Source organism: Etheostoma spectabile, unplaced genomic scaffold (assembly GCF_008692095.1).
Source record: "Etheostoma spectabile isolate EspeVRDwgs_2016 unplaced genomic scaffold, UIUC_Espe_1.0 scaffold00019136, whole genome shotgun sequence".
In the NCBI taxonomy this organism is placed as follows: domain Eukaryota; kingdom Metazoa; phylum Chordata; class Actinopteri; order Perciformes; family Percidae; genus Etheostoma; species Etheostoma spectabile.
This window is the reverse complement of record NW_022604697.1, coordinates 10,307-32,572: the sequence shown is the minus strand read 5'-3', so window position 1 is coordinate 32,572 and position 22,266 is coordinate 10,307. Positions and strand designations below refer to the sequence as shown.

General features: G+C 42.9%; 1 protein-coding gene across 1 annotated transcript; it reads left to right on the top strand.

The window, feature by feature from the left end:
- Positions 1-3,794: 3,794 nt before the first annotated feature.
- Positions 3,795-5,300, top strand: LOC116683846 (uncharacterized). Its single transcript, XM_032510005.1, has one exon. The coding sequence runs from the start codon at positions 3,795-3,797 to the stop codon at positions 5,226-5,228; it is 1,434 nt and encodes a 477-aa protein (XP_032365896.1). The 3' UTR covers positions 5,229-5,300.
- Positions 5,301-22,266: the final 16,966 nt, after the last annotated feature.

Sequence of the window (22,266 nt, the reverse complement as noted above, 5' to 3'; positions counted from 1 at the left end):
ACCAGATCCCTCATCTCCGGCACACCCGCCTGCTCACAGCATGCCTCGGGAGCTAGCTATGACCTTTCTGCATCCACTGGAGACCTCATCAAATATCTTGCTCGCAGCCACCTGGTGACATCAGGCCTCACCACATACGATGACCAGCCAGTGAACTATTGGGCCTGGAAAACATCGTTCCTGAACGCTATCGCCGATCTAGACCTGTCTGCTGCAGGAGAACTTGACCTCCTCACTAAGTATCTGGGAAAAGAGTCAGCAGAACAAGTAAGAAGAAAAAACAGTCAACATTAAGGATCCAGCAACTGGACTGCACATGGCATGGAGGCGCCTCGATGAAATATATGGCTCGCCAGAGGCCGTCGAACAGGCTCTGTTCAACAAACTAGAAAACTTTCCAAAGTTCACAACAAGGATCCACAGAGACTCAGGGATCTAGCCGACCTGTTGTCAGAGCTACAGGCCGCCAAGGAAGACGGCTACCTTGCAGGCTTATCATACTTGGACACCTCCAGAGGAATTAAGCCTGTCATTGAGAAACTCCCATACAACTTACAAAAAAGTGGCTTTACTTTGGTTCAAGATACAAACAGGAACATTTGGTTAGCTTCCCACCTTTCTCCGTGCTGGTAAACTTCATCGCCACAGAGGCAAGGGCTCGCACAGACCCAAGCTTTAACCTCTTCATGCAAGCTCCAGTAGAGAGAAAGAGTAAGTGGGAGAGGCCTACAAAGACATCTGTATATGTTCACAAGACACAGATCTCAGGAACTGCAAAGGCCGAGTGTGGACAAAGTACGGAACGTATTGATCCAAATAAACACTGCCCTCTGCACAAAAAGCCCCACCCTCTTAGGAAATGCAGGGGCTTCCGTGAGAAGAGCATAAATGATCGCAAACAGCTTTTGAAAGAGAATTACATCTGTTTTCGCTGTTGCTCCTCTACAGAGCATCTTGCAAAGAATTGCACCGCTGAGATAAGTGTGCAGAGTGTGAGAGCACTGCTCATGCGACAGCACTTCACCCCTACCCACCTACCTGGAAACCTAAACCGTTCCCCTCCACTTCAGAGGACGGCGGGGAGGAGGACAGAGAAGACATCCAGGAGGTCATGTCAACGTGCACACAAGTATGTGGCGAAGGATTGAGTGCCAGAGCATGCGCTAAGATCTGCCTCGTCAGTGTGTTCCCTAACGGCTGCAGGGAGGAGTCTAAGAGAATGTACGCCATACTGGACGAGCAAAGCAACCGCTCCCTGGCCCGGTCAGAGTTCTTCGAGGGTTTTAAGATTTCCGGAAGTCCCTACCCATATACACTCAAGACCTGTGCAGGGCGTACAGAGACAGCGGGGAGGAGAGCCAGCGGCTACACTGTAGAGCCGGTGGACAAGAAAGTAAGCATTCGTCTGCCCACACTCCTCGAGTGCAACCAAATCCCTAACAATCGTGACGAGATTCCTACCCCGGAAGCAGCCTACCATCATGCCCACCTGAAGCACATCGCCAACAAGATTCCCCCTCTGGATCCGGACGCCAAAATTCTCCTCTTACTGGGCAGGGACATCTTACGGGCTCACAAGGTCCGAGAGCAGATAAGTGGCCCAGGAGACACACCGTTTGCTCAAAGGCTCGACCTAGGATGGGTCGTAGTCGGTGATGTGTGCCTTGGAGGTGCTCACAGACCAGTCGAGGCAAGGAGTTACAAAACAGCCATCTTAGAGAACGGTCGTACGAGTCATCTTCAGCCATGCAGCAATCAGATCAGAGTAAAAGAAGTATTTGATCAAGTGCTAAGACATCACCATCATCCAGCATCAACCTCCACCCATGACCCAGCGATGCTTGTTGGAGATTACTTGGGCCAAACTATCTTCACTCGTACTCCTGACGACCACAGACTCGCTCCATCCATGGAGGATCTGGAGTTTCTGAAGATAATGGAAGCTGAGTGCTACCAGGACAGCTCCAAAAGTTGGGTTGCACCTTTACCCCTTAGGTCGCCGAGACAGCGGCTGCCTAACAACAGGAAACAGGCTTTTGACCGTCTTGTCTCACTCCGGCGCTCATTGGAAAAACGACCACAGATGAGAGCCGACTTTCTTGAGTTTATGGAGAAGATGCTCAAGAAAGCACATGCAGAAGTTGCCCCGCCATTGCGGCCCGGGCAAGAGTGTTGGTACCTGCCCCTGTTCGGTGTGTATCATCCTAGGAAGCCGATAAGATCCGTGTAGTCTTCGACAGCAGCGCGTCACATGAAGGAGTGTCGCTCAACGATGTCTTGCTCACTGGCCCGACCTTAATAATAGCCTGCTAGGTGTTCTCATGAGGTTCAGGAAGGAACAGGTGGCAGTCACCGCCGACATTGAGCACATGTTCCACTGCTTTGTCGTTAAGGAGGACCACCGTGACTTTCTTCGCTTCCTGTGGTATAAGAACAACAACCTTACCTCTGACATTGTGGAATACAGGATGCGGGTTCACCTTTTCGGGAACAGTCCCTCACCTGCCGTTGCAGTATATGGTCTACGACGGGCAGCTAAGGAAGCAGAAGCCAACTATGGCAGTGATGCAAGAAGATTCATCGATCGTGAGTTCTACGTTGACGATGCTTTAAAGTCTTTTGGCACAGAGGAGAGGCCATCAACGTCCTTGGACGGGCAGAAGATGCTTGCAGCTTCTAACCTCAGGCTACACAAAATCGCTTCCAACCGACCAGCAGTCATCGAAGCATTCCCACCTGAAGATCGTGCCAAAGATGTCAACAGCCTAGATCTCTTCGTTGATGATCTGCCCATCCAACGTAGCCTTGGATTGTTCTGGAACATGCGCACAGACACCTTCATGTTTCAAATCGAAGATGACAAGAAGCCGTTCACTCGCAGAGGGGTACTCTCAACTGTGAATAGCCTTTATGATCCACTAGGGTTCCTCGCACCCATCACGGTTCATGGGAGACTGATACTCAGGGAACTCACCGCACAATCAGAGGACTGGGATTCACCTCTTCCTAAGGACATGGAATTCGAGTGGACTAGATGGAAACAATCACTCCAAGATCTAGAAGGGCTCCAGATACCACGCCCTTATACACCTCTCTCCACCGCAGGTGCTCTAAGGAGAGAACTCTGTGTCTTTGCTGATGCATCAGTCAAAGCCATAGCAGCTGTGGCCTATATCAAAGTTACAAGCCACCAAGAACAGACTGAGATTGGCTTTGTCTTCGGGAAGGCAAAGTTGGCCCCCAGCCTAGCTTAACTATCCCGAGACTGGAGCTCTGTGCAGCCGTACTCGCCACTGAGATCGCAGAGATGGTAGTTACAGAGCTGGACACAACGTTTGACAACATCACCTACTACACAGACAGCAAGGTTGTATTAGGATACATCCAGAACCAGTCAAGGAGATTCTATGTCTACGTACACAACAGGATCCAACGTATCCATCAATCGCCTTGTTCCGGCCAGTGGAAGTACGTCCCAACGCACCTCAACCCAGCTGACATTGGGACAAGAACTGTGACACCAGCCATGCTGAGCAGCACAACTTGGCTCAAAGGACCAGCCTTTCTCCATGATGCGTCTTCACATGCATCTGAGCATCAAGAGACTTATAACCTGATTGACCCTGATACTGACTCTGAAGTGCGCCCCAGGTGGTGACAAGGCTCACACATGTTACCAGAGATGTGATACCCCCACAACGCTTTGAACGTTTCTCCAAGTTCAGCACTCTCCTTAAAGCCGTAGCACACCTCATCCATGTGGCTCGTTCCTTTGCCCACTCCACCCAGAGAGAATGTCAAGGGTGGCACATCTGTCGCTCTACAGAGGAGAGTTGCTGAGAGCCAAAGTGTGCATTGTCAAGAGCGTCCAGAATGAGTGCTATACAGAGGAACTTAAGTGCATCAACGCAGGATCCAACATCCCATCTTCCAGCAGCCTGTGGAAATTGCACCCCACCATGGACAAAGATCAACTGCTTAGAGTGGGAGGTCGGATTGGACAGTCAGAGCTGAGCACAAACGAGGCTCACCCTATCATCATTCCTGGCCGCCATCATCTCGCAACCCTGCTTGTGTCTCACTATCACGAAGCAGTGAAACACCAAGGAAGGCATCTGACCGAAGGTGCCATTCGAGCGGCAGGGTTCTGGCTGGTGGGAGCTAAACGCTGCATCAGTAGCCTGCTTCACAGCTGTATCACTTGTAGAAAGCTAAGGGGAAAGACCGAACATCAGCAAATGGCAGCTCTGCCAGCAGAACGGCTACAGGTAGCACCTCCTTTCACCTACGTGGGTGTCGACGTCTTTGGACCATGGGACACTGTCTCACGCCGCACAAGAGGAGGAGTCTCCAACTCAAAACGATGGGCTGTGATGTTCTCATGCATGTGTTCAAGAGCAGTCCATATCGAGGTAATTGAAGCAATGAGTACCAGCAGCTTTATCAACGCCTTGAGAAGGTTTTTTGCAGTCAGGGGCCCTGCAAAACAGATCCGCTCTGACTGCGGAACTAACTTCGTCGGCGCTTCTCGTGAGCTGGAGATGGACAAGTCTAATCCAGGCTTCAACAGTGTGGAAGAGTACCTGAACACACAGAGCTGCACCTGGGTATTTAACCCACCTCACGCGTCTCATATGGGTGGCGCGTGGGAACGAATGATTGGCATTGCCCGCCGTATTTTGGACTGCATGCTGCTTGAGCAGCGGAGGTCTCACCTGACACACGAGGTCTTGACCACACTCATGGCCGAGGTAGCTGCTATCATGAATGCTAGACCGCTCATCCCAGTGTCATCGGATCCTGATTCGCCCCTCATCCTCACTCCAGCAATGCTCCTGACTCTCAAGACAGGCTCTGCACCTCCTCCTCCGACAGGAAGCTTTGAGGAAGCACATCTCATCAGAGAGGAGTGGAAGCGGGTGCAGGGCTTAGCAGAAATGTTTTGGAACAGATGGAAACACGAATATCTCAAAACACTGCAGCTTCGACACAAGTGGCAAGGAAAAAGGCCTAACATCCAAGAACGAGACATAGTTCTCCTGAAAGACAATCAGGCGAAGAGGAATCAATGGCCTATGGGCATCATTGCAAGAACCTTTCCAGGAGAAGATGGATTAGTCCGGAAGGTCGAAGTTGAAGTCATTAAGGATGGAACCAGAAAGACTTTCTCTCGGCCCATTACAGAAGTGGTTCTGCTTCTTTCTCCAAAGACTGAGTCTGTTAATTAATGTGGGCTCTTTAAAGACCCCAAGCGGGGAGTGTCATGTTGTTAAAAATGTGTTGTAAAAACTATTTTGTTTCAGCAGTTTAGAGTGGTTTGTTTACCTTTGTAACCATAGCAACACAGTACCAGTGCATGTTGGAAACAGGAAGTAAAATTGCCATGCGGTAATCAGCTACAGGAATGTGTGAGCTCTACCTGTTGTCTGCCTCTGAGTGGATCGCTTTTCCTTCTCCCCTTTTTGCTAAGGCAACGTCTGTAAGTATTTCTCATTGTGTAACGTTAGGTTATTGCTCATTGTTAGTTTGTAACCATATTGAGGCAGCTAAGAAGCTAAATCGTTTTTGCTAGGCAGTTAGCTTATGTTTCTTGCTGTTAGCTGTTTTGCTAGCTATAACTGTGCTATATGTGTTATATAGGCTACAGCGCCATGTAAGCTAAGCGGCGCTATTCACACTAATACTGTGCATTTGAGTTTGTTTTATAATACAGACTTCTCATTGTATTGTATTGCAGTTTCACAAAATTCCCAGTAAACTTCATGGAAATGAATCAACTGTGTCCTGGAGTTTCTTGGGAGTGTTTAAGCTGAATGGAAAATAGCCCATGACAGGCCCTCTGGCAGCTACAACAACATAATGCTGCTCCATCGTGATGTTTCAGTATTATTCATTTAATGTTTTCATATATAACAATATATCACTCAGAGGGAGTAAATCAGTACATTTACTTTGATAGTTTAGCTACATTTTATTGCAAATAATTATGCACTTCAACTTGATTGGGATTTGTCATCCAAGGCTTGTAATGGAGTATTTTAGCATTTTTTTAAATGTTTTTTTACTTAGGTAAATGGTTTGAATTTTGTCAAGACCTCTACCATAAAGGAAGCACCTGGATGTGTAGCTAGCCATACTACAGGAGCAGCTTTTGCGCTGGCATTTAGGAATGTTGCCTACTCACCTGCACGGCCGTTTTAGGCTTCACTACGTCGGTCTCACACATTTTCTTTTTCATGCGCACACCCCTGCTTTCCTCCTCGGCCCATATATCCTTACCGAGAAGGAACAAATTCTTCTTCGACACAAGTTCTTTGTAGGAGTCTGATATAACGACAATAGTAAGAAAAATTAAGTTTAGCCAAGACATTCTTCCTTACAACGACAAAATTAAACAGTTAGAGCTGCAAGCTAGCTGAAATAGTTGGGAAAATAGGTATTCTCCATACTTGCCTCCAAATAACAGGACCTTAGCAGCCACCGTCCTCTTTGGTTCTTTTCTCGTAGGCCACTTTATTTCAATCCAGTTCGTGTCGTCATCAAGGTCCGGCTGGGATACCACTTGGGTGAACTGGTAGCTACCAAGAATGAGCGACGTACTCTCCACTTTAAGTGTTTTATCAAATAAGTAGTAGACGGCGAATTGGAACGCCATTGTTTTCTCCTAACCGTACAGTCTATCCTAACCTGCCAACCTGCTTTCACGCGAGTGACCCCGCTCAGATGGATGCAACGGATGAGAACGTCCGCAGCTCTGGTTGGCTGAAAGTGAAAAACGAATCTGATGCACTTCATTGGTCAGACTCGGCGCCAATCTATTTTTAAAAAAATACGAATTTTAGAGACGTTTTATACAGTCTGTTATAATACAGTTACTATACCAAATCATCATGCCAGCAAAACGAAAACTGAAGAGACATTTGAATTCTGACGAGAGTCAACCAGAGACGCCAAGAACGACAAAATATAGAAGACTTCAACCTAACCAGGTAAAGAAAAATACAATTGGTGAAATGCTGTGGGCTACAACGAAAATTTCAATTTTACTCTCCCACCTGAAAAACGTTGTATTCTGTATAACATTACAAAGTGAAACGTTTCAAGATAAGTAGTACCCTATCATGACATGTTTGTTAAAGTGTTAATAGCTATATGATGTGAAAATGTGAAATAGGCCTACCTTGTTTTTACGTGAAAATCATCAACTTGACTTCACGTCAAAAACTTCTGCACTGACAGACCCCATACACTCATTAAAGACTTTAAAAATATATGTGTTATAGCTTCTGACTTTTACTGTGACATCTGCAAGAAAAATAGGTAGGTAGGTATATTATAATATCCCAGCCTATAAGATAAACCTATCTGATGGTTTTCTAAAAGACAATATTACTTCCAGTTTTATATCTTCATCCTAAAATCTTTGCCCAAGTCCACTGTAAGTCATCAAGGGTAATCATACATCAACACTAGTGCTAGCTAGTGGATAATACAACTCTTACTGTGTTCAGGTTTCCTATTATCTTTGTTTTTACTGTATCCACAGAAACAGAGAAAATTGTTCTACAAGAGATTTCTCTGTGCATCTTCAGTTCCAAGAACATCCCTTTACAGAAGACAAGTTACTGAAAAGGTAAGTTCAGGAGAAAGAAATCGTATCTAGTAAATGTAGCTATTTTTATATCCCAATGTTCAACCATACGTTTTAGACCAACAAAGCTGCTTTTAATTGCTCTACATTTGTCTCATATTTGTCTTGCAGACCATAGTAATGCAGATTACCAAGAAGTGGATAGAGAGAGACAGGAGGACAGAGAGGAAGATAATGGAAGTGGACATAATGACAGAGAGGAGGATGATGGAAGTGGACCAGAGGACAGAGAGGAAGATGGTGGAAGTGGACATGACGACAGAGAGGAGGATGATGGAAGTGGACATGATGACAGAGAGGAAGATGGCAGAAATGAACATGATGAAAGAGAGGAGGATGATGGAAGTGGACAAGACGACAGAGAGGAAGATGGCGGAAATGGACATGATGACAGAGACGGGGATGATGGAAGTGGACAAGAGGACAGAGAAGAAGATAGCGGAAGTGGACATGACGACCGAGAGGAAGATGATGGAAGTGGAGAAGAACACAGAGCAGAAGAGAGGAGCCAAGCCGGAAATCAAGATTCAAACCAATTGAAGGTACTACTATTTAATTACAGATTATCTGTATATTGTTCTTTTACATAACATGTATGAGACATCTCTCTTATTCCTATTGTGTTTTAGGTAAGAATGTGAGCAATCTTGTCTTGTATTACAGAAACCCCATGATGATGATCCTGTATACCCTGGTGCTCCCATCACAAAAGGACAGAGTCTGCTCTTACTCATGTCATATGTACTGAGGCACAATTTGACAGGGGTAGCTCTTCAGGATCTTCTTACAATGTTTAATGAACATTTCCCTGGCTTGGTGCCAGCAACCTCATATCTTTTTTATAAAGCGTATGGACAGTTTGGCCAGTATGTGCCCCATTTTTATTGTATCAACTGTGAAAGCTATATGGGACCCAGAGAGACAGCTCCAAAAAAATGTTCTTCTTGTAATGCTGAATTTGACTTTGAGAGAAATTTAAGGGTTGGGTCTTACTTTCTTGTATGTAGTCTATCAGCCCAAATTGTGGACATTGTGGAAAAATCTGGGATACAGTTGAATGAAAGAGAATCAATTCCAGGCATTGTTTCAGATATTCAGTGTGGGGCTGAATACGAAAAACTCAAGCAGAGTGGACAAATAGGGGCTGATGACATATCAGTTCTGTGGAATTGTGATGGAATTCCAGTTTTCAACAGTAACAATTTTCAGATATGGCCAATTCAGTGTCAAGTCATAGAGCTGTCACCAAAAGATCGCCAAGCCAACATATGTATACCATGCTTATGGTTTGGTAAAAGCAAGCCGAATATGATCACATTTTTAACTGCTTTTGTGGCAGAGCTCAAGGAACTGGAACAGACTGGAATAAAATGGATAGACTCTGAAAAAGTAGAGCATACAAGCAAAGTTCATTTACTCCTGTGCTCCTCAGATTCAGTTGCCCGTCCACTCCTGAGAAACACAAAACAGTTCAATGGCAAATATGGGTGTGACTTCTGCCTTCACACTGGTGGTGGCCCCTATGTCTGGGAAACCCCAGAACCACCTTTAAAGGGGTGATAGAATGGTTGTATAGAGTATATCACGCTGTTCTTTGAGGTCTCCTGATAGGGTATGTAACATTTGTTGGGCTAAAAATGTTGTTTTAGCTGTTCTTTTGGCCCTCACACCACCCTGCTAAATTGACCTGGCTTGAAACGAGAGCTTTTCTGCCTTATATGGTCTGCTCATGAATATTTAAATAAGCTGCGCGCTGATTGGTTGGTGTGCAACGAGCTTTGCTGCTGCACACAAACATGACTAAAACATCCAAGGTGGCGATAGCATGGTTACCGTATCTGTTTGAGCCTGAATCAGAGAAGGATCTGACATCGAGGAGCAACCTGCCAGTAAATTGGAAATGACTTCTTCAGACTGGTAAGTTTTGTCATTTAGCATTTACTTGCTTTTTCAACATTAGAGGTTTGTTGTCACACTAGTGTAATACTCCCACTTCAGTGTTGTAGCCTAAGAATAACTTTGTATTAGCCTTGTTTTTAGTATTGTAAGCAACATAACTTATTAATTTGCACATGGACAAATATTTTACAACTTGTACCCTCGCAATTTCAGTCAAGATGTCCAGTTGGCAGAAACGTTAGTGGCCAGTTCATAGAGCTGCTCTCAACGAAAGTCTCTTAGTCACCTTGTAACATTTGTTACCGTATACTCTCCTGCTGAATAATGATTGATTGTGATTATGAGTTACGTACATTCTTTACCGCCCAGAAGTAATGTTATCTTACAACAGGACGTCCATTAAGCTGGACAGGAGCCTTTTTCTGTTCAGTTTGTATGCTACGTCTAATGTTATCTTGGAACTACTATCATGCAGATTAGATCATCTGACTATGAGATTATTACCTTCTTAACATGTAGTAATCTAATGTAGTATCTTACCTTGGCAGGTGTTCTTGTGGAAACTGTGCACACATGCCCCAGGAGAGAGAAATATGTTGCCAATAAATACCTCAGTTAAATAAAACTAGAGATACATTAACTCAAGCTACTTTATGCTTTCTGCTCATTCAACATTATGAAATAACAACAGGCTCATTATGTTTGTTTTTACAGGTCAGAAGAATAAGAATGACCTAGATTCCTGAGGAGATAACCTGTATGGCTCACCATCCTGGCCTTCATCCGTGCCTCAATATATATTCTTTGCAAAATGCAATGAATATTTACAGAGTTGACCATGGCCAGTTGAGAATCAGATGGATGGAAAGGTGAAGCCAATTTGATACCACTGTTAGCAGTTCAAGTATCTAAATAAAATGTTTATAACAATACACATTGATTATTGATTCAGCATTATTACAAAAACACAGTATTATCAAGACAACAAAATTACTTTATTTTGTTTCAAAACAATCATCATTACTCTTAAATCTAAAAAATGTGATTGTCCACTACACCCTGTTCTCTTTGTAGGCAATGCAGACACAGGGCTTATAGGACTTTTGTGAGCTGGTGCTGGGTTTTCTTGGTAGAAGTGTCCGTGCCGTGACCCCTCTTGTGTCGTGCAGCGTGGAGGGAGTTTCTGGATGTTTCAGGGCAGTATGTCGGGTTGGGTGCCTGTCGAGCTGAGCACACAGGTCCTGGGGCACAGGACTGCTTCCAGATAAGGAAGGGGGTCGTGGATGATCTCCTCAAACACCAGTCGCATCAGGTCTAAGACATAGCCTGTTGTGTGTGAAAAGTCATTTTAGCACCTATATCATTGCACATTCAGATTTGTTGTTTGCAGTGTGTGAAAAGTTATTTTGAGTGCCGATAAGATGCAATTTAGTATTTTTTGTTTGTAATAAAAAAATATTTAAACTTACAAACTTTTGTCTCTGTCTTCACTTCTTTGACGGTGTAACCTCCCCTGTTGGCCTTGGGAACAGACGTCTGTACATTAGTTTCCCCTTGGCTGTCTTCCGTTGTGGCTGCAAGATACAATCAAACAAAAAACAAATGTTGTAACATAGCTGTATTACCTTTTACACACACCAAGCAAAATACTCCAGTTGACTCATAGCAAAAGCAGTTGCTAAACCTCTAAGCTGTGCCAAAGCAGGACTCTAACCAGTGTTGTTACAAGTGTCTTACAGTGGGAGCAGCTTAAATCTGAAATGATTTACATTTATATGGCCGGCCATTAGGCTTGATGTCTCTAGACCATGTTTGTGTCCCACTCCTTCACTGAACAAAACCAGTTTCTGCAGACAATTTGTCCCCCATTCACATTTGCCTTTTCTAAAGACTTGTTTTGTTGAATGACAAAGTTCATAGGGCGTGTACATACCTGCAAAAGGCATCGTCAACACACAATCTAGCATTCAGTCATACCTGTTGTATACAAACACATTCCTGCCTATTGTCCAAATTATTTTCACCAGCCCCCCCCACAAAAGGAAATGCAATTGATTGAGATCAGACCAATCAGTGATAATCCAGATGAATAGTTCTATTCCTACTATAAATAGTCCACTAATGTGTTGGTAATGGCTCACATATTTGATAAAAGTCACTCACTCATCATGATAACATTAGATAACACTGCTCTGCTAAATGCTACCCAGTCACAATGCTACACAAACACTATAAGACGTCTGGTTTGTAAGAATAATTAGAAAGGTTACCTTGTATGATATGTGCGGTGTTGATGTCTTATGAGACAGTTGTGTCCCCCGAGATGACACACTCGGAGCATCTGTTTGGCAAGCTGCATCTTTCGCGTCTTGTCCTTGTGACGTAGCGTTGCTCTGAAATAAAAAAAACTGCAAATCAATACATTGCAGTCTATATACACACTGTTTTCACGAGATTGACTAGATATCATATGAAATGATAACGTTTCCAGTTCTGTTGTCGAAGCAAACGGGATAACAGAGCTAGCTAGCTAGCTGAGTAACGTTACAGCTTAGCGCTAGCTAGCAACCAAACGATCATGATTCTACTCAGCTGCAGTTAGCTTTCTTGCTGAAATACAATAAAAATGAACCTGACAAAGTGGACAAACATGCATGGTGAACTATAGATGGAGCTACATGACAACACGGGGTATTTATTCGAATGGAACAGTTAGGAAAATGAAACGTTAGCCCCTTTGCCATTACAATTATCAACACACATCCAGCCTATGCTAGCTACAGGATACCTTAGCATTGCCAATGTTACTGTTAATGACGAAATCATACTTACAGCTTGTGGTTGGGATGACCAGACAATCGGAACAGCAACAGCAGCTTAGCAAATCCTGCTTTAAATTGTCCAAAGTTTTGAAAACTGTCTTTGGTGAAAACGTTCCCTGGGATCTCCTTATAAACAGCAGCCGAGCCCGTCAAGTGGTTGCTTCCTTGGGAAGGCTGAGAAGTGTCACCGTTCCTTGTACAGCCTGGAACTCTGCATTTACGACCCTGGTTCATTGTCATTATCCTGGGAAATATTCCAAACTTTCTTCTTAGTAAATCCCGTCAGAGTACACAAGCAGCGTTCTCAGTCGGACATCTACTGACCTAACGCTAGCTGCATTAGGAGCTGGTCTCAGGTCAGTGGCCTGTGTGTAGATGTTGGGGCTGGACCGTTCTCCTTATACGGCCATGGGCGTGACAAAGCTAATGGTTCTGAGATCCTGACGTCATCTTTTGGCTTTGTTGAGATTCGCCCGTTTTCAGCGGCAGATTCAAAATGTGGGATTTTCAGAGGAAAGGCATGTCAATGGGATTTAAAGCTTCTTTGTATGTCCTATTTACCCACCGAACTGTCGGTATTCACATATGACAGGGTAAAATCGGTTTTGCATTCTATCACCCCTTTAATGTTTTACATCAATGTAATGCTTAACGCTTTAATGCTGGTACATATTGCTATAATAATTAGGTAGATACACCCCGAGCTAACGTTAGCTAACTCATTTAACATTAGGCTGTTAGCTAGCGAGGTTGCTTTTTTTTTTTTTGCAATTTGTGTTTTTAAAAGGTTATGTCCAGTGGCATTTTCATCTCTATTTTTAGGCCGTTATTATATACGCGTAACTTTGGCAGAGATTTAGTAATTGGTGTGTTTATCAGTTGTTACTGCAGGATGAAATGTAACGCTGCAACTTGTTAACTTCACTAGCTAGCTAGCAACGATAAATAAAGGCTAACATGAATGAGTAGTTTCCCGTGTAACAAGTAAAATGTTCCGTAATGTTACAGTACAACATGCACAACGGTCAGCATCTTTTCTTGTGTTAACTGTCTTTTAACAGGGACAAACGGAGGCGGTCACTGAGGACGGGAACAGAAGACACGCAGGGAGACAGAGGCCAATGAGAGATGTTGTAAGATTATTTGCTATTAGATTGGCATTCTAACAATAAATGTATTGCATTAACTGGTCTGTGTCTTTATGTTCTCGTGTGTGTGTGTGTGTATAATATAATCAATTGAACAGCACAGTTCAGAGTTCCACATCCATTTCACCGCCCATTGTTTTGAAATGCAGGGCGGAGATGAAGGCGGAGAAACAAACTCAATGACGCAAGAACGCGATGACGTGGACTTACTAGCCTGTTCCTTTTGTTCAACGAATGCTACGGAGGACTCTGACCTGCCTCTGAAGGACGTGACTTGGAATGTCTAGTCCTGCCGAGGAAGGATTCTTGACATTGAGAAACAGCTCATGTTTCTGCTCAAAAACTATGGAGCAATGAATATGCCAGCACATGTCAACAACAGATTAATAATTCATAATTAAATGATAGGGGGCTGATCTTGGTTCAGATTTTAAGAAATTTAGTAAAATTTAAAGCAAAAACCTTGTGTCCCAAAAAATAATAACTCGTTTTAATATCAAAAATATACTTAATTACTGGAATTCTTCTCATATAATTTAGAATAAAATAAAAATAATTGTCAAGTAAACTTTTGTCAAGGTGGTGCTCACCCAACTGGCCAATAGCCAACTTCCTCTTTATCTCCAAAATCAGTGGCCTCTGTCCCCAGGTTCTCTAGGTTAAAGAAGTTTTGGCATGCTTGTTTAATCTCCTCATCAGTATTCTTATCAGAGGGTGTGATCGTGTCTGAGATGTCTGAATCAGGGGAGGAACACCAAGAAGAGGTGTCAGATGTCATCCTGCTCACCTCACTGATGATTGAATGGGTCCTCAGCCAGGTGACCTCTCGGTCTTCTAAAACATCATCACACTTCATCAGCTCATCAAGATCCGCACGATCCTCAGTGGTCTCTGAGTTGATGGAGAACAGAGGAGTGCTGGAGATTTCGTCCATGTCTTCTGCTTCTTTGTCCATGTCACTAGAAACAGAATTATAGTGGAGAAACACAAACGTTAGAAAACATTGTGTCATTTTCAAATGCAATGCAGAGTACACTGAAGTGTGGTTAGCACTGTTTTTTTTACAGTATGATACATGTCCTTATTTATCTTTTTTATTAGTAAATATTCTAACATATTTTTTATAGTATGGCGATGGGTAATACTGCAGGCAATGCATGTGATCCTTTGTCATAGTTCTAAATTATGACTCTAAAAATGGATTATAGATCCTTTTCTCCTTGTATTTATGCATGCAATCCCTTTACTTACTTACCTGTGATTTTTACAATTTAAAACAGGGCTGCCAACTCTCACGCATTGGCCGTGAGACACACGGCTCATTTGATTCAATTTCTCATGCTAAAGTGTGTTGGAGCTAAATCCTTCTCCATTCTCAGGGTTCAGTCAATTAGTATCAAAATCTCAGATGTTGATGTGTGAATCCTTTTATTACGTAGGATATCCTGAGACAAAGTTACCTGGATCAAGCTGTCACAGCTCTCCCCTTCCTTTGTCTGGCTCTTTGGCTCTTGGACCCTGTTGGAAATATATTTGTTTAAACCATTTATTGAAGTATGATTAACCACATATTTACCATGAATAATTATGTATGCTTATAAGGTTCCAATGCTTATTAATGACATGTGAGAAGTGGACACTGCTTGTTCAACTAACTGAATTCTTAGTGTAACTATTGTTGCTAAAGCAGGTCAGGATGTCCTAGGGAGAGATAGTTGCAGGATGGGAGTGAAGGCTACATCTTATCTTTGGAGACAAGGAGAACAGGCACAAGGTTTAATGAGCTTTGGCCCTGGAGTAAATAAAGAGGGTGAGACTTAGTGAGGAGGGTCAGACAACTCTGTGACTGTTGCATGCTGAGTTTCATGACTTGTCTCTGGAATATTCCATTGAATAAATGATCATTCATCAACATCTTAGTTTCTGAGTGTATTTATCTGGACCCTGAGACCGGAACAGGATTTGAGCTCCAACACTTACTCTACGGATGAGGAGTTCTAAAGCTACCCGGTCAGTAAATTTGTTTGTAACAATGAGTCTAATCTGGTAAACTCAGGTTCAAGAGAAGGAAGGAAATCTATCTTGGAAAAGAATTGAGAGTTGTCTACCTGAGAAAAATGAATAGTCCTTACAGGGGAGATTAACTGTACGCCAAATACCAATAAGCCCCAAACTGCTGGGCCTTGATTTCAGAGCATTTGTTGCCTGATCCTGGTTCCTAGTGGCTTTCGTGTTCGACCGATCAATATTTGTGTCCCACACAGCATAGAAATCTGCACCAACACTAAAAGAACGTCTGTTAACTCCAACATTTGATTGGTGAGCGTATTATAGGAATTGCCATCAAAAACAACAGGCGCGTAAATTGACACAAATGCAATTATTCTGGCACCAGATTCTGTTGTAGAGATCCCAATCCTGCCTGTATCATCTGACCAAGAGGACAACACTTTAAGTGGGAGATTCCATTTGACAACAATGGCTACTCCTTTGGTTTGTGAGCTAGCTGATTAGGATGCAATTGTGATCTATTGGCTAATAAACTGGAATATAAGACAGTTCAAGTGACTAAGCTGGGCCAAGGATGTGGCCAGCAGAGAGTGGTTGCTATGGTGCTGCAGAGTTGATTAGTGGATGGGTTGCAGCTGTGCAGCTGGGAGCAGGTGAATCAGCTTGGCAGCAATCAGGAGTTGGGAGAGTGACGTGTATCTCACTTTTATTATGTGAGGGCTCTTCTCCTGACTTCAAAAAATGGCATCTGTGAGAATAAACCTTATGACATTCACTCTGAATAATGAAGATCCACAGGTGATACATGGTATTATTAATCAAAGGTGCCCTGCCACATCAAACCGTTGTTAGAATTTGAAGTGTTATGCTCTCCCCTTGTTCTTCTTCTCCCTCTCTGCCTATCTCAGGTGTTCCTGATTGAGCCATTAGTGGGTGGCCCCCGCCTCCTGTACATAAGGAAGTCTAGGACACAGAGATCTCTCATAAGGCTTGTTCGAGATGAACTGCGCCTCGCCTGTAACGTAGACGAGAGGAGCAGGAGCAGGGACAGGGACAGGGACAAGAAGCTGCGGTAAATTCGGACGCGTTTTCCGTCAGCCTTCAAAGCATGTAAAAGGAAGTTACAAACGTGTTTACATCCTGTTTGATCATCTGTAGGCTACCTGTAGTTTGCAAAATTGGTTGAGGAAATCACATACGCGTTTTTGATGGCTGAGGAAATTCAGTATGAAGAGATGCCCCTTCTTCTCCACGAAGATCGACTTCAACAGAGAAGGTGATTTAACGCTAAATATTTCAAAGAATGGTGCACACTTGGCCACAGTTCATTTAACCTAACGTTAGTGGTTTCATTTTTTGATCGCATTCAGTAAAAGCCCTTAATAGTTTTGATGATGCTCCTTAATGATCAAGTACAATTTTTCCAACTTTATTGGCAAATTAAAACAATGAAACAAATGAATAATAGAGGAACATATTATACACAATGTTTTTTATCACGCTGTTTAAGAGAGGGTTTGATAATTATTTCATACAAAAAGTTGTCAGCAACCATATTAATATAACTTCTTCAGGAAGCACAATATATATATTTTTTATAACTGTATAAAATCAGTTTCATTCTCCTAGGTTGGTTCCAAAAATGCCACATTTTGTTGAGCAAGTCGTACCTTTGTACAGTGTGACTGACTTTAAAAGTCATTTCAGACTGTCGAGAGGACAAGTAGAGGTAAGTCTAGGAAGATCATCTGAATCATTTTAGTACGCTATTCTCATTAACATTTGTAGCCTGTACGTACATTTGATCATTAATTTTTCTTTGCTATAGGATGTTATGAGGATGTTGGGACCCTCTTATACGAACAGACGGCATACCAAGTTGCCGGTTACCCACGCTGTTCTCGCCTGCCTGTGGACTCTAGCCACTCAGGAGTCGTATAGGGGTGTTGCAGACCGATTCCACATTTCAAAATCCACCATGTCAACCCATCTCCATAACTTCTGTTCCCTGGTCAACACACATCTGTCACATCACATTTCATGGCCCAGAGGGGAAGCACTGAACACATCACAATTACATTTTCAAACAGCCGGCTTTCCAAATACAGTCTGTGCTCCTGATGGATGTCACATTCCCATCGTCAAACCATTTTGCAACAACCCCATAGCCTATTATAGCAGGAAACAGTTTTACTCCATCATTCTCACCGGAGTCTGTGACAGCGAGCGCCGCTTTTGTCATGTCAATGTAGGTCACCCTGGAAGTTGACGCGAGAGCATTTCGAAACACTGATGTAGCACGGCAACTGGAATTGATTCCTCAGGCTCTTGTACCAGAAGGAATGCACATCATTGCTGATTCAGCCTACCCTTCATCATTACATTTGATGAAGCCCTACAGGGATAATGGGCATCTCACTGTTGGGCAAAGGCGCTTTAACTCAAAGCTCAATGCAGCCCGTGTGGCCATTGAGCATGCATTTGGCATCTTAAAGTCAAAGTTCAGGAGGCTGAAGTGTCTGCACATGAAGGAAGTGGCAAACATCAGTGCAGCAGTAACATGTTGCATGTTACACATTTGTTTGGAGTCTGGTGACCAGGTCAATGAAGATGAGCTGGGTCTTCAACCCGACATCGAAGAGCCACAGTCCCACAACCATGATGCCTCTCATTACAGAGATATGATTTGTGCCCACCTTTTAAGGACAACATACTCTTTAGTTAGAATTCATACCTTTTTTTTTTTTTTTTTTTTTTGTTTGTGAGCTGGTGTGCAGTATGCCACAGGGTTATGTGAGGCACTTTAGGTCAAATGCAAAGTAGTAATACAATATTGCAATGTTTGAAAAGGCACTGAGGATTACAGCAAATGTGTTTCATTAAACCCATCTAATGCTTCAATTATGAGACGGTTACTTTACAGTTTTAATCCTAAGGCATTTTGATTTGAAGCGCCTCTACATCAAGACTTCTGCTGTGCCTCCGAGTGGCAGCTCATGGTAACTGGGTGGTAAGAACCCAGGCTAAATCTGCAGGGGATTGTGGGAGTATTTCACCACTGGGAATGTGAACCATTTGCCACTGCTCACTTTATGGTGTTTCAGTTCCTTTTACGTATTAATACAGACACAGAATATCATTTAACAGCAATCCAATGATTATTTTTGTTGCTTTCCAATTTCTTTTAGTTGGGTTAAGACCTGCCCCATGCAAGTCACCTTTTTTTTTTTTTTTTTCATGCAATCTTTTTTCCTTTTGGGCGTCTCCACCTAGTTACTTCTGGCCTCACCAGCGACTCCAACGCAGCCGTCCTTCTCTCGGCATGGGACCGGTATGTATCATGAAATGATGTGCTCTTTTTATGTGTGGTACGTTTAGTAGTGGGGATGGCAGTTGAGGGACCAGGCTGGGGATCTTCATCGTCGGACTGATGAATAACTTCTGAGGGAGTTTGGAGTGGTAATGTCTTCTGACTGGGGAGGAGTGGTGTGGAATAATGGTTCCTGGTGATGCATTCCCCTCTCCGGAACCACCAAATATTTCATCCATTTGCTGCAAGAAAGGACAGTTAGTTAAAATCAAGACAGCCATAAACAGGAATGTTAACTTTTCATTGCTGAATAAATAAATATTCAGTGTCCGAGTGTGCTGATGAAGCCCTATAGCCATGGGTGGAAAATACTGAGAAATTATGGAAGACTGATAACCTTTCAGATGTCACTAACATTTAAGCTGTGCATACAGAGCAGGCACTTACCAGGTAACATTCCCAGCTGACCTGTTGCCCGAGATCTGTCCTTAGCCCTTTTGTATGTTGTAAGCATGTTACCAAGTTTCTTTCTGATTTTATCCAGTGTGTAGGTGTATCCTCTGTCTGTGAAAGCATGTTCCAGTTTTTTGTAAAAGGCCATTTTGTTGTTGTTGTATATGTTGGTGTATTGTCTGGTCAGCTCCAGTAGCAGCAATGTGGTTCTGTGTGTGAATTCTGTAAAACATTGCAGTGTTAAAAGCATTAACATTATATTCTAATCCTTAGATCACAAACAAATTCACTGTACCTGTCCGGGATTCTGCGGTGAGGATGAAAATGGATGGAAGCTGCCTGACGAGGATGACTGCTGTGGTGGGTTGGTTTCAGGTGTAGGGCTCGGTGTGACGGTTGACGGCTGTGTATGGACTGGAGTGTGTGTGTGGGGGGGGGGGGGGGAACTATAGGCTGGGGAGTAGGAGCAGATACAGGGCCTTGGATGAAGGGAGGTTGAGGAGTGGGGATGACAGGAGGTTGGGTCACAACCCTTGCCATTTGTGGGTTTACTGCAGAGAAAAAGAGTCCGAACATTGAAAAGAATGGTCAACATATATATTCCAATTCATGTTTGGCATAGTAAAGATGTACCTTGATTGGTTTCTGTAGCTCTAATCTGCTCCAGGATATCATTGGCATATCTGCTGTCTGAAACATAAAGATTAATCATTTCAATAATTGCCACCCACATGTATAAAAGGTATTAAGATAACTGACTTCTACTTTTTTTTTTTTTTTTTTTTTTGCTCACCAGTTGTCAGTCTTTGAGCAATTTCTCTGCTCACTCCCAGCATTACAGCACCCTGGCTATCTCACAGTTACAGACTTTGTCCTCCATTGTTTGTGATCCAAACCAGGTTCTGTAAGTGCCTTTTAAACCTAGCTAATTGTCTGACTACTCCACCCACTTGCTCTATGTGTGGGTTATAATTGCCAACAGGTTGTGCCTATCTGAGTAGTAATGCATAGTGTTTTTACAGTTGTACTGATGACGTTGTTACTACAATTGTCAAATAAACCGATACATTTATTGAAACTGAACTTTGACTCTGTGTGTAATTTGTTTGTTTTTTAAATTGTGATATGTAGACTCAAACAGTGGTTACACAAATTTCACAGTATTAATGAAGTTACAGTTTTTCTCGATTGTTTACACACATTTTCTGAAAGAATGCCTCATATTCTCAGAACACACAATCAAAAAACACACACCAATGCTCAAAACCCCTCATTCTCCTGCAAAACTAAACTTTACATTCAAAACAATGTATTTCTTCTCAAAATGGTATTTTGTTTGCAAATGACACACACACCATCATATGAACAGACATTCATAAGAACCAGTTGATCATCGATGTGCTCAATGTAAACACTCTGATGAATGGAAACCACTTCATCTCCATTCATTATAATGACTTAGGCCAGACACTTCATACATAAGTGTGTTGTAAAATATTTGAGAATATTGTTTTATACTCAGAAAACACAAATACACAATAACACATATATTTTATGTGTCCCACAAAAACCATGTACACAGTGTACGTCCCATTCCAACCAACACAAAGTTGCACATACACTACACACAAAACACCAGAAGAATTTACTGTACACAGTTACAGTAAAAAAAGCCAAAAAAACCTATGCTGCATCCTCTCTTCTGTTGCGGTCTGGCCACAGCACCTCACCACATCACAAGCAGTGTTTTCCCGGGCCAAGCAGCGGGGGGGAAATATCGCCTGGTGATTCAGCCATGAAGAGCATCAGCTGCTATATGTCCACATGTGTCCTCTATAGCTCGGAGAAGAGGTATACGCATTGTGGATTTCGGTCAAACTCTTTCTATCTCCAGGCAGAAAAAACAATTCCTCAATAAGATTGAGGAATGGAGAATATGGAGGGAGATAAACAACTAAAAGCCTGGGGGGGGGGCAGTGAACCAGTGATGAACCAGAGCAGCCCGGTGGAAACTTGCGTTGTCCCAAATATATTTGTTTGTTAGTAATATTGCAATTCTTTGACTCTTTCTGAACTGCGTTCTAATGGCACCTGTAGACCGGCTTCATCTTGAGATGATTTCTGCACAAGACAGTGTCCAGTGTTGATGAGCTCACCCTATCAATGTTTTGAAATATGTCATTGTTTTTCTTTGTATTTACCGTAGTGTTGTGTATGGCATTATTTTCTAGGACCATATCATGAGTTCAGTTTCCTGTCAAAGAGACAGAAGACGTTCCCGACCACTTGTGTTGTTCTGCCAAACAAATAGTAAAATACTGTAAATACTGTGAAGGAATACAAAGTAGGAATACTGTGCAGTACTGCAATATTCTAGTGAGAGTAGATTTCTGACCTATTCTCATTTCGGAATTTGGGATGATGGATGCTACGTGTACCTGCTGTACTCTTTGCCCATCAGAGATTACAGTCCTTCCTCTTCCTCTTCCTCGTCCACCTCCTACTGTCACTCCTCTGGCTCTGACTCTGTTTCCAATGTTGGCGTCCATTCCTCCAAAACAGAAGAGCTCACCTTTTGCCGTTTATGCTAAAGCTCTGATTGCTAACTGTAAAGTTGTGTGAGGGTGTTTGCCCTTGTGATGAGTCAGTGTGCATATATGAAAGGCAGTGTGTTCCTTGTGAAGACAAGAGATTTTCTTCATGAAAATTGTGCCAAAGGCAGAGATTGTGTGGAGTGTTTTGAAAAAAGTGTGTTTTAGAACTGCAGTCTGAGTGTAGAGCAGGAATTGTGCTTGTAGTTTAGCAGAATTGGTTCAGGGGGTTGGTGACTAAGTTACATGTTGTGGTTATTGTGTTGTCTCAAGTACCAGTATTTGTGTGTAAACAATTGAGAAAACTGTAAAACATTTCCTGATAAGAAACAATGTCCCTGTCATCCAGAGTCCATTTGATCTGTTCAGTCTCATCTAATCA

Coding starts and splice junctions, on each gene's coding strand:
- LOC116683846 (XM_032510005.1), top strand. CDS start 3,795: ATGTCAAGGGTGGCACATCTGTCGCTCTACAGAGGAGAGTTGCTGAGA.